The following is a 12,572-nucleotide window of genomic DNA, read 5'->3' on the forward strand; positions in this document are numbered from 1 at the left end:
CAATTTCTTCACACTACAAAAAGCAAAAAGACACTCCCAACAGATACTCTTAGCAAGTTAAACACACAATGAGTTGTTATGCTAGAAGAGGTTCTGATGAACTATTACAAAATTAATCACACATTGGCAAAAAGAAACCAGCCAGTAAGGTTACTTAGGAACACATATATACTACTGCCCACTGCTTCAGCAAGGATAGAAGGCCAACACTACTTGTGCTTCTCCTATTTCTCTACAAAATAGGAAACAAAAAGCCATTAACCAAACAAACAAAACAAAGTATTTGTACTCCTTCAGGGATCAGCAGCACAAATGATGATAATGAACATGCTTCTGCCAGCTATGTCTTTCTTAAAAGATCATCTTGTCACATAAGGAATGTGATGACATCAGATCACACTCTCGTAACTCAAAAGAAGATAGCATCTTTAAATATGATTAGTATCCTTATAAATACATTTACTTTCGCATGTGATATTAAACATTGCTTTAAAACAGACTAATTAAGCAGGTTCATACCACCGATCAGCTTTTGCACGTTCCCAGACACACTGGGAAATAAACAGTAATTACAGCATTACAGAAAGGACCTGAGATCAAGCCTTGGGTACCTGCTCAAAACAATCCTAAAAGTACATCACATGAATTGTATTATAATTGAACATCTGAGCCATCTCACTTTCAGTTCAACAACAATCACACATCACATGTGTACAGAAGCATAAACATGCACAAGCTAATACAACTTAAATCAAAGGAACACAAAACTGAGGAGTATTAGCAATAAAGTAATGCTACATCACATAATTATAAAGAAAATAGCAATTCATGCACACAAAAATACAACTGTAATCAACAACTTCCACTTGTTTTACACCTTTGCTATTAAGACCTCCTGCACTTATTCATCAATGCTTCTAAAAAGGGTTTTCGCACACTGCCTAACAGCCAAAGATCCAGAAAGGTCGCTACCACAAACTGTACGCTCATGTACAGAATGTTCACAGGTGTTAAGACTGAAACCATCGTAACACACTTAAAGCACATATCATCACTTTCTTCATTCTTAAATTTAAGCATTTGGAAGGCCAAGATTGCTAAGTTGCCTCTTTCTTTAAAGCAAAAAATTGCCTTCGGAAAAGTAGAAGGCCACAGGTATCTGAAACTACCAAAGTCATCCTAAAAAAATAATATTAACCTGATTCCAGCTTTCAATCAAACACATGGAATGATTAACTCAGAAATACTGATGATGAGTCCTTACCTTCAATCCTTTTCAAGGCTGACAGGCAAGTATCCCGACTTGGAAATTCAAATGGATTATTACAGGTCCGAATAGTGTCACAATCGCATTTCCCGTTGATTATGTTACAACCTGTTATAAGGTTTTCGTTGCATGGCTCAAATCCAAGGAGCTGATCATCATCCCAGTTTTCATCTAAAATAAACAAGTAGAGAAACTCAGTATTGATTTCAGCTACAGTATATAAATTCAGCTGATTTGGGGTCAGGTGCAATTTATTTCAAAGTTAACATTGAGCTAAACAAGATAAGACTCCAAAAGAATGGATTAATCTAAACGATAAGATTTGCCAAATATTGTGCTTCACAGCTGTTCTACTGCCCATTTTGCCCCAGTTACTGGCATTGTTTACTTCAATCTGCATGAAAAACTATCACGTCTTGGGGAAAAGCATAGCTATAGTACAAATGAGTGCTACTGTAAACAAAACTTCTACAGATACTTGAAGTTATATTTATCACAGAAGTGAGAATGTTAGAGAACCTGCAGCTGTTAGAGAAGTCAAAACTAAGTTAGAAAGAGAGCATAATTAAACACGTTTTAAAAATACATCATATAGAATTCACTCCATAGAGATGACTTTTTAATACAAAAATACTGCAAGATGCCAGGCCTTTGGATTTTGTAATATGACCAGAAGTGAGTTTCCCCAGCACCCCTGAATAACCATTATCATTCCAGGAGAATTGCTCAAGCACATTCTGCTCCTTGCTGTCAAGTGAAAGGGGAGTGTAGCAGGGCTAGAATGCATCTCTTTGCTCTTTCGTATGAGTCTGACGTATCTGTTAATTCTCATGTTTCTATTGTGCAATTGTCTGTTACTTCTCCAGTTACACACAATGAGACTATTTTCCCTCCTCCAAAATGGAGAAGTTCAGTCTATCCACAATTCTGCTATGACTGAAGGTTCCACAAAATCTCAGCTTCCTTGGATCAACAGTACATACAGCGACATCCAACAGACTCAAAAACTTAAGCAAGATGTATACTTCTAATCATGAGGTATTTTTAGTTGTTGCATGCTAGATCATCTTCCAACCTGTTCAGTCCACCAATTCAAGTACTATAAAATAGTTATAGAGATGCCCCACTGACTTCTAGATGCATCCCATAGTCCTGAGGGAATTAGCTAATGTAGTTGCCAAGCCGCTCTCAATGATATTTGAAGAGTCACAGCAATCAGGTGAAGTCCCTTGTGACTGGAAAAAAGGTAATATCACACCCATTTTCAAAAAGGATAACCTCGGGAACTACTGACCTATCAAGTCTCACCTCTGTGCCTGGGAAGATCATGAAGCGAGTCCTCCTGAAAGCTATGCTAAGGCACATGGAAGGCAGAGAGGTGATATGGGAGAACCAGCATGGCTTCACCAGGGCAAACCCTGTTTGACCAGTCACGTGGCCTTCTACGATGGTGTCACTGCATCAATGGACAAGGAAAGAGCCACTAATGTAATTTATCTCAACTTCAGTAAGGCCTTTGACACAGAACCCCACAACATCCTTCTCTCCAAATTGGAAAGATACAGATTTGATGGATAGACTGTCCAATGGATGAAGAACCGGCTGCAGGAGAAAGTCCAGAGAGTGGTGGTCAATAGCTCAACACCTGGATGGAGATCAGTGATGAGTGGTGCCCCCCAGGTGTCAAAGCTGGGGCTGATAATCCTTCATATCTTCATCACTAACACTCTCAGCAGGTTTGCTAATGACACCAAACTGTGGGGTGCAGTCAACACACTAGATGGCATCCTGTCCCTCTGGAGGGACCTAGGCAGGCTTGAACAGTGGGCCCAGGTGAACCTCATGAGGTTCAACAAACCCAAATGCAAGGTCTTGCATGTGGTTGGATGCAACCCTCACTACCAATACAAGCTGGGGGATGAGATGATTGAGCACAGTCCTGCCAAAAAAGACCTGGGAGTACTGCTGCATGGGAAGCTAGATATAAGCCAGCAATGTGCCTTCACAGCTGAGAAAACCAACTGTATCCTGGGCTGCATCAAAATAAGTTTGTCTAGCAGATTGCAGGAGGGGATCCTCCCACTCTACTATGCACTGGTGAATCCTCACCTGGAGTACTGCTTCCAGATATGGAGTCCTCAGTACAAGACAGATATAGACCTGTTGGAGCACACCCAGAAGAGGGCCACAAAAATGATACATGGAATGGAACACTTCTACAAGGACTGGCTGAGAGAGCTGGGACTGTTCAGCCTAAGAGAAGAGAAGGCCCCAGTGTGAACTGAGAGCGGCCTTTCTGTATCTAAAGGGGAGCTACAGAAAAGAAGGGGACACTCTTTAGCAGGATCTGTGGTGACAGAACAAGGGGAAATAGTTTCAAGCTCAAAGAGGGTAGATTTAGATTAGATATAAGGAAAAAAAATATCTTTCACAGTGAGGGTGGTGAGGCACTGGAACAGGCTGCCCAGAGACATGGTTGATGCCCTATCCCTGGAGACTTCCCAGGCGAGGCTGGATCAGGCCCTGGGCAGTCTGATCTAGCTGTGGTGTCCCTGTTCATTGCAGGGGAGTTGGACTAGATGGCCTTCAGAGGTCTCTTCCAACACTAAGGATTCTATGATTCTAAAACTATTTTCAAACTCTACATCAATCTACATTCCACAGCAGCTTTCACCTTGCAGCTTTTAGTAGCTCACCCCAGATTTACATACCATCAACAAACAAGTTTTCAACAGGGATCCTGCTAAGAAACACTTTTGAAAAGCTGAAACATCTTCCAGCTACAAAGCACTATTGTTGCTCAGGTTTGTTTAAAAATAAGATAGGGATTGAAGTATACAGTTTACAAACATTCCCTGCTTGCAAGATTTAGAGCTTTTCATGCTGAAACAGAGTTATTTTGGAGAAGTAAATGACAAAATAACCTATCCATACTGACAAGAGAATCCCTGCAGAGCACTCCTCTATTTTAATGAAAGAAGGGGCAACACGTGCATTGACACAGATGGTTGTGCTGCCATGTTTCTGTTCAGAACACATCACACCAGACCCTGACCCCAGGAGCATGTGGAAAGCACAGATCCAGGCATGTTTGGGTCCCTCAGCCAAACAAGCAGGCATGCTGACCAGCCTGGGCACTCAACAGACTTTGGAGTGCCGCAGCTGCTTTCGGACCAGGCGCTTAGTGCTAGCCATGCCATCAGACAAACCTGCTGACCCAGGCACTGTTGACAGGGAGGAAAGCATTAGTTCTTATCTACGCTTACACATTGTTCAGAAGGAACACATGTCCTCAGCTGACTCGCATCCCCTCCCTACACAGTTTCACTGACAAGAAGAAATGAAGACAACTTGTGGGGTTGATAGATTCCTATTAAGCAATTCTTAGTCCCAGATACCCTGGTGAGCTACACCTTAGAGTGAACATTAGAAGCTTCCCTTCAGCACAGCAGACTGCAGCCAAAAACGAACTGTTTTGTCATCCAACAGTCTGAAACTGAACCAAAGCCTAAAAATTGATAGCAAATACACACGCTAAAGCTGATGTGTAAATACTTTCTGCTCACAGAGATGTTCAGAATATTGGTTAACCTGTCTGTTTTGGGAAAAACAAATGAACAAAAACAACAAAAGAAAATCCCACACCTCCACACAACCAATACCTGAAAACTGCAAAGAGGTGTTTGTTTGTTTTTTTTTTTAAACCAGTTAAAGCTAAGCACAGTATATGATCTAGAGGGAGCATCACAGCAGATTCTCACCAGCATGTTTCTCCCTCTACAACCAGCTACTTATCTGTTACAAGTCAGTAGAACACTTTGCTGACAAAGAACACAAAACAAACAACCAAGTCAGTTTTAGACGTGAAGGAGAGAGCATCCATGGGAATCTCATGGCTGTTTTACTCCATAAAAATAGCCAAGGAAGAATAGTCCTTAACTCCAGGAAGTAATTTATTAAGTTGACCAATAATCCCACAGAGCAAACATATCAATAAAAGTCAAAGGAAGCACAGAAGTTCGTGATGAGAAACTATTGAAATTCTTTCAAGGGAAGATGCAGATTCAGTAGTTTTTGGGATGCTTGCATGATTATGAGGCCAGACATGGACAGGGAAAAAGAAAAAAACACTGGGAATTTTGAGAACAATAATATATCCTGTTTTTGAGAAGCTAGAGTACAGCTTGGACAATTTGTATGTTACAAATCACAGCAGTAATCCACGTAACAACAAGAACAAAAGAGGCAATAGCTGTGCTTTAAAATTCAGCGTGCCAATTTCTGCATCAGACCACAGCTTGATCCAAATCACACTTCTTAATGGTCGTAAGAAAAAGAATTGCTCTATTTGTTTGCCGAACCACTCCCTGTTTCTGGTGCACAGGATCTCATCCTCTGCCCATTGGTAGATCAGGAGCCCAGACCCCCACAAGGGCACATCCACCTGTACTCATGACTGCTGGGCTCCTAATGTTCAGCTCCTTGAGCTGCTCTCTCCCACTAGACTCTGGAAATCAGTTCAGTGCAGACAGATAGGACATAGACTATTAGAACAGCACAGTTTTTGCTTTTCAAACAATCCAGTTCATGGCATTTGTGAATTTCTGCCCTATAGCATTTCAGCAATGAATTTTTCAGAGAACAGAAGCTGCAAGCTGCAGAGTCTCTGTAACAAAACAGCTGCTTGCCGCAGGTGAGAAGGGACTCACCTGTGTGGAGTGGAAAGCAGAGCAGTCCCCTACTCACAAATGACTATTTTATGCAGATGTATCAGAAATCCTGGAACCATCCACAGTGTTATCTGATTTCCATTACAGATGTTTGATATCTGCCAACTCTCATGGATTTTCAGATGGAAGCAGAAAAGCATACACCCGAAGTGCCTGGCTCAGTACTAGGTGTACTTAAGTCATCAATGCCACACCCCTCAAAAATGAGCTCGATAGTCTTTAAAAGGATAGAAGAGAAATCCCCAAGGAATATTTGCAGGCAACATCTGACGTACTTACTCATGAACCAAGGTATTTTTCATTACTGCAAGTGAATACTAAAAAGTCACATCCATAAAGGAATAACATAAACCCAGCGTTAGGTTAAGCATCTCTTAGCAGACTGCTTTTCACACATTTCAATGTAAAAACATGGCTTCCATCAATGCAGTAGCAAATGTGCAAGAAAAAAAGCTTACTGTAGTTTAGTAAATCTATGCAAGCATGAGACTCCTTTCCCTAGTTGATTTTGTACTTCTAAGAACAGAAGCAGAAGTTAAAGGTTTTGTTAAGTGATTCCCTGATTATCAGCTAGTTAGAATAAATCCACATAAGTCACACCAGTGTAGGCAGAACAAAATTCCTTGGAATAAATCATAACATCACATGAAAGCACTTGCATGAGCTAGAAGGCCCAAATCTAGTGTCTTACTTTGATTTGAAACATTAATAACCTGAGGTAAAAGCATTCAATGCTCTTTAAACGCATGTTTGATGCACATACATGACGGTCCATCACAGAATGCTCACTCCTTTACAGATCAGCAGTAATTCAACTGATACAAAACCACATCTTGAACCAAGTCCAGTACCTGTGAACCAAGAACCCTCACTCCTACTATTCCCAAAGCCATAACGTCCTCTGGACTGCTCCAAAACATAGATTTGTACACACTAATGATTCTGAAACCTGGGACAACTCACATTTTCCTGTGTGCTCTGTTTAACTGCCTCTGTGGTTTTCTTCTCATGCAAAAGCTCTTTCATGCATATTTCTAAGAAACGTGGATAATATGAAAAAGAAGTGAACTGATATATAACCGTTTCTGAATACATCTCCATTTGGCTTAAGTCACAAGCAGAATTGACAAAATCCAAATAAAACAATTAGAGCCTCTCAAACCCCAGTATGTATATCTACTATTTCACTTCTGGGACACACACACACAAACAAATATATTTAGATTTTAACATTCTTGAGCTTTTAGAAACAGTCCAGCTGAAAAGCAGCCCAAAATTAAATGCTTGTTTTTCATCCCGACTGATCTGAGTTTAGCCGCAATTTCCACCACCTCATTGTGCTGGCATGGTCAGGTAGAAGCAAGAAAAGGAAAAGACCACTCATTTTAGCAGTCCTGAATTTACACTGGACTGTTGTTGTACAGCCACTCAACTGTCTTTCACACTCATGCCTAGAAGCAGTTCAAAGGCTCAAAGCAGTCTGCTAACAATAGCTTAAAAGTCACTCTTTCAGATCATTTCTATCTACATACAGTTCTTCATTCTTTCCAGCTCATTTGGGCAAGCTCTGTTTTCAGACATTAAAATAGTTCTGCATTTACTCAGACCAGAGTAAACCTTGGACATAATGCCTTCTGAATTCTTCCAAGTGTGCACTCATAACATAAGGAAGACATGGGAGGGGAAGGATCATATTCATTCCAAACCTTTTTCATTTTCTTCCATCATTCACATAATGATTTGCTTTCTGCAAAGCAAATATTTTCAGCTTGCAAACAATCCAAGCACAGCTCTACATTACTGAGCTACCAAGTCCTGTCTTAGCATGCTTCTAAAGTAGGGAAGAGGATTAAAGCATTAACAAGTTGAGTAAGAGGTCCTTAAACAACAGGTCCAGTCTGGGAAACAACCCAAGAAATATGCCTCAAGTAAGCAGCATTCCACAACTTCTTCCATGCCAAATCCTACATACAGGCACTCACATCACCACATTGCAGCAGCTGGTTGCAGAATACACATTTACTCACAAATATGTGTGCACAAATACAGAGGAGTAATCAGGGGGTGATAGAGATGCAGGGCTTACAATCGGAATACGCTGCTCAGTTTAACACATTTGTTTCCAGAAGCATGAAACCCCTAAAAACCAACTTGGAGCCTCATTTCTGAATTACACAGTATCTCAATATAGCAGCACTGGTTACCTTCACATGTGAAAGATCTCAAAACTGCTGCAATTAGAAATATAAGGAAAGACCCTTTTAAAGACAACTCCTCCATTGTTTGCTCATGTTTGCTCTCCATCCTTCAAGATTCAACTACTTTTGCCTGCCACAGATCTTCTCTTTCATTCTCTTTGCTTTCTCTTCTTGTCTGGGCATCTACTGAATGTCAGCTTCTTTTTTTGAATTATCTATTATTCTCCTTCATGCTTCACAGAGGTACCACATCACCTCAAAACTGCAAGCCAGGCACTGGAATAGTCACTAATGTAGCACTATTGAAGACAAATACATAAGCATTGTATCCACAATAATCCTTAAGTACAGGAGACATACTGAATCAACTGCCATCATTTACGTTTAACTGTAGCACGTTACTCAACTATTTCAGGTTTTTTAAAGCATGACAGGTGTGTTCTTAAGGCATATAAAGAAAGATGAAAGAGACCATCAGTTGCCAGTCTGAGAATGGAAGTCTAAAATCAGATCTAATAGAATCCTTTCAAATCCTGCATTTGAAAGGGGGGAGAGAATGGATTTCAAGTGACAGAGAAGTCACTTGAAGTTGCTTCCTGGGGCTCTGTCCCCTGGGAAGGAAGGGAGAACTTGCCAAAAGCTTCTCTATCAAACCAGACCCAGGCTCTGATTCTCCATCACTCCACTGCACTATTACACACAGAAGTATTTACAATAAGTGGTATTCATTAAGATGGTATGAGACTGAAAACATTCTACAGATTTTCTAAAATTAAAAAAAAAAGGAAAAAAAAAGAAAAAGGAAATACTTCTTGCCAGTAGGCTTTGGCTTCACTTTGAACAGGAAAAGAGAATGATGGAAAGGAAATTCATGTTTTGGAGGAGCTGAACAATAGAAATGACTAATCACCACTAAAGAATGCTTGAAACCCAGCCCCAGACCTTGAAAAGCAGCAGAGGGAAAGGCTAGCCTTGAAGTGAATTTGTGCTTATGTACTGGCGGCAATCCTCTCCCACCTCACAACTTATTCCTTCAATGAAATCATGAGTCAGGGACCAGAGCCGGCAGAACATTTTGTGGTAAGGCATGCTAATAGTTTTATGATAAAGCAGTTTTTCCACCTTTTAGAAGGGTCTGCTATTCAAGATCAAATCTTCCTGTGGAATGTGTGTAAGCACAAAAGGGCTTCATAAGGTTCCTGATTAAACTTCTAGCTAAAGCTTGAGAAACTGGACCATAGCACTTAGATAGTTAAGGAAAACCATACTTAAAAGGCTTGTCTTAAATCTGAGCTCCTGCTTCATCCTGTTCAAACTGGAACTTGTATCTCAAGCGATTACGTCGCCAATAAAGTGAAAGATTTTCACCACAGCAGCTCTCCACGTGTCTCAAGGCAGTTATTTCACACTAAAGAATGCAGAAAGTATTTACACAAACCAGCTTTCCACTCCATTATCAGAAACCCCACAGAAGCCACCAGGAAAGTAAAGAAAGAAATGGAAGTGCAAAGTGAAGCACATGACTTGGGCAGCTATTTTAATAGCCCAAGTTTTCCCTTGCCTACTATATTTCAGTCCTCCGGTATCCCTCTACTTCAGAATAAACAAAACAAACCAAAAAAAGCCAACCACACAAACAAAATAAAACCACTAAAGTTTCATTATTTGGGTTCTTCTAACAAGACTGAAGTATATTTCCAACACCTCTGCCCAAAAGATGGCCTGAAACAATAGAATTCAAGGTGTGAGATATGACCCCTAGACATTTAAGAACCTGAAATAGATACTTGCAAGTTGTTTTAATCTCATGACCAGCACCACATTTTGTTTGTAAATAGTTGGCTGAAAACATTATGCAGTGTACCAGGACTTAATCTGTCAGACAGAGCCTCTGCCAGTACTCTGCTGATTAGAATGAGCATGGACAGCAGCGTTTCAGCTGTCCTAGCAGATTTTTCCTTCAGCTCTAGAAAACTAAAGACAAAACAGCAACAAAAGAAAACACCTAAAACCTGGAAGAAGCCAGAGGGAAGGGCCAAGACTTTATGTTTGTTTTCTAAAGGAGGCTGAGGTTCCAATGTATTTCCAAGTTGCACACTGTGCCCACATAATTCACAAGCCAGCATGTACAGCCACATGTTGTAACTCCATCACAAACAAGCAGCTGACAGGCAGTTTGCTGACACTGCTCATCAGAAGCAGAGGGGACAACAGTAGAAAAAGTTTTCTCTAAGATAAATCCTGGAATAGTGCCATGAATAAAGCTGGTTGTATTCAGAAGAACCTGCACTATTAGAAGAAGGCTGATATTCCAAAACTTCTGTCACTTTTGCCCCCAGATATTAACACAGAATCACAAAATACCAGAATTACAGAATGATTTGCAAGAGTTACAAAAATTCCCTGGATTTAGAGTGAGCACCAAAAAGGCTTTTCTGAATACCAACTTAGAGATAGACCTAAGATTGACTCTTTCCACTACCAAAGCAGCACATTCTGTGCTAGCACATGTAATACCACCAGGACAATTATTCAGACACCAAGCCAGCAGCACGCCCCTGCTGCTAAGGGTGATGGTGTCCTGGGCCTCACTGGAGAAGAGTTGTCAGCAGGTCAAGGAAGGTGAACCTTCTCCTCTGCTCAGCACTGGCGAGACCAAAGTGATCTGCTACGACCAAGTCTGGGCTGCCCGCTGCAAGAGGGACATGGACACATGAGAGAGAGCCCAGTGAAGGGCCACCTAGATGACAAAAAGACTGGAGTATCTCTCCAATGAAGGAAAAATAAGAGAGTTGGGACTGATTCCTCTGGAGAAGGCTTGGAGGGGATCTCATTAGTGTACAGAAATCCCTAAAGAGAGGATGCAAAGAGGTCAAAGCCAGGCTCTTTTCAGGGGTGCCCAGTGACAAGAAATGAAGCAATATACACAAACTGGAACACAGCAGGAGCCTTTACCCACAGAGATCTTCAAAAGCTTCTGGGACATGGTCCTAGACAGCCTGCTCTGAGTGGTCCTGCTCAAGCTGGGGGTGGGGGGAAACCAGAGGTCCCCTCCAACCTCAGTCACTCTGAGAAACAGCCTCTCTGGAAGGAGAAACAAAAGAACAGGCCTGAAGAGAGGAGATAGCGTATGCTGCAGTACAACCTCTATGTTTACTTTGTTGCAAGGAGAATATCAGTACCAATGCAAGCAGCTATACAAAGTATAAAGTTTCAGAAGTTAGTCACTACCTGGGAATCCCAGCATGCCTGAGAGCCAATGTCCTTCTTCCTGACCCCAGCTATATCCTCTTCTGCTTGTTTTCCGTAAGACCTGCACTCTCATGACCTATATGGCGTTAACACAATCTGCAGACTCAGAAGTACCTAGCACAACCAGTGAAAGCTGCTGGGGAATGAATACTGCCTCTGGCAAAGGTGTGAACTGCTTCTTCCATTCATCTTCATACATGAAGGCTTGCATCCTCCAAACATGGCAAAACTGGTCTGCTTAGATAATTCCCTCAGGGACCATCTTTTAATCATCTGTATGGTTATGTGGAATTTAATCTAGATAGCCTTTATGCAAAATTATCTTCACATCTTAGTTTATATTGGTTTCTCCATACACACAAGCTTTCTATGTCAGCATCAGTCATTTCCCAAGTTACATTCATACACACGGAAGAGCTAAAATGTAGTTCTGTAAGGCTATATAGCACATCTGTCACAAAACATCTTGGGCAAAACTCTGAATTCACCATTTCCATGTTTATGTTCCCTGCGGATTAAATGCATTCTCAAACGAAAGCAGTTTGCAAGTCACGAGACGTTTAATGGGTCACTTCTGCAAAGTATTTAATCTGTTAAAACAGAAACACGTGGTCCTTTCTGCACCATGCTCTAGACTTTATTCATTGAGATTAAGGATACTTGTGGGGGCAGCGCAAAGAAAGGATGGGAAGAGGCAGGCAATTTTTGAAACATACTGATGGAGTAATTATCGTAAAATATACCCGTCAGTCAAATGACATTCGGGTTGACTCAATACTACGCAAGAAGTTAAATTAAGCGAGTGTTCTTGAATCAGCTAGAGGGTACTTAGAACAGCAAATACGCCTAGGGGTATAGAAATTACAAGTAATCGTTTCAGTAGTTCTGGCCAACCTATCTAGCAAGTTTGAAGATTGTTTAATAAAAAACAAACGTGTATAAGGATATCTAATATGGAAGTATGTTCTTAAAGGAACTTAAGTATGCAGTAAAACTAGCAGTTTTGCTAACTTTCCATTCCAAATGTATAATTAAAATTAGTCATGCTTTTATTACACGGTTAAAAATGAACTAATTCCAGCTCATTTTCAGTGCTATTTCATATGCTTCTGTTATGCTTTAGAA

The 12,572-nt window shown here is 40.9% G+C and overlaps 1 protein-coding gene across 3 annotated transcripts in view; it reads right to left on the reverse strand.

The window, feature by feature from the left end:
• CRIM1 (cysteine rich transmembrane BMP regulator 1) overlaps positions 1-12,572 on the reverse strand; it is a 163,582-nt gene that overhangs the window by 146,925 nt on the left and 4,085 nt on the right. For all 3 annotated transcript variants that reach the window (NM_204425.2, XM_046938405.1, XM_046938404.1), the window contains exon 2: positions 1,265-1,438. In NM_204425.2, coding sequence (NP_989756.2) covers positions 1,265-1,438 — 174 coding nt within the window. The remainder of the gene's footprint in view (positions 1-1,264; positions 1,439-12,572) is intronic.

The sequence above is a fragment of the Gallus gallus genome, chromosome 3 (genome assembly GCF_016699485.2).
Source record: "Gallus gallus isolate bGalGal1 chromosome 3, bGalGal1.mat.broiler.GRCg7b, whole genome shotgun sequence".
In the NCBI taxonomy this organism is placed as follows: domain Eukaryota; kingdom Metazoa; phylum Chordata; class Aves; order Galliformes; family Phasianidae; genus Gallus; species Gallus gallus.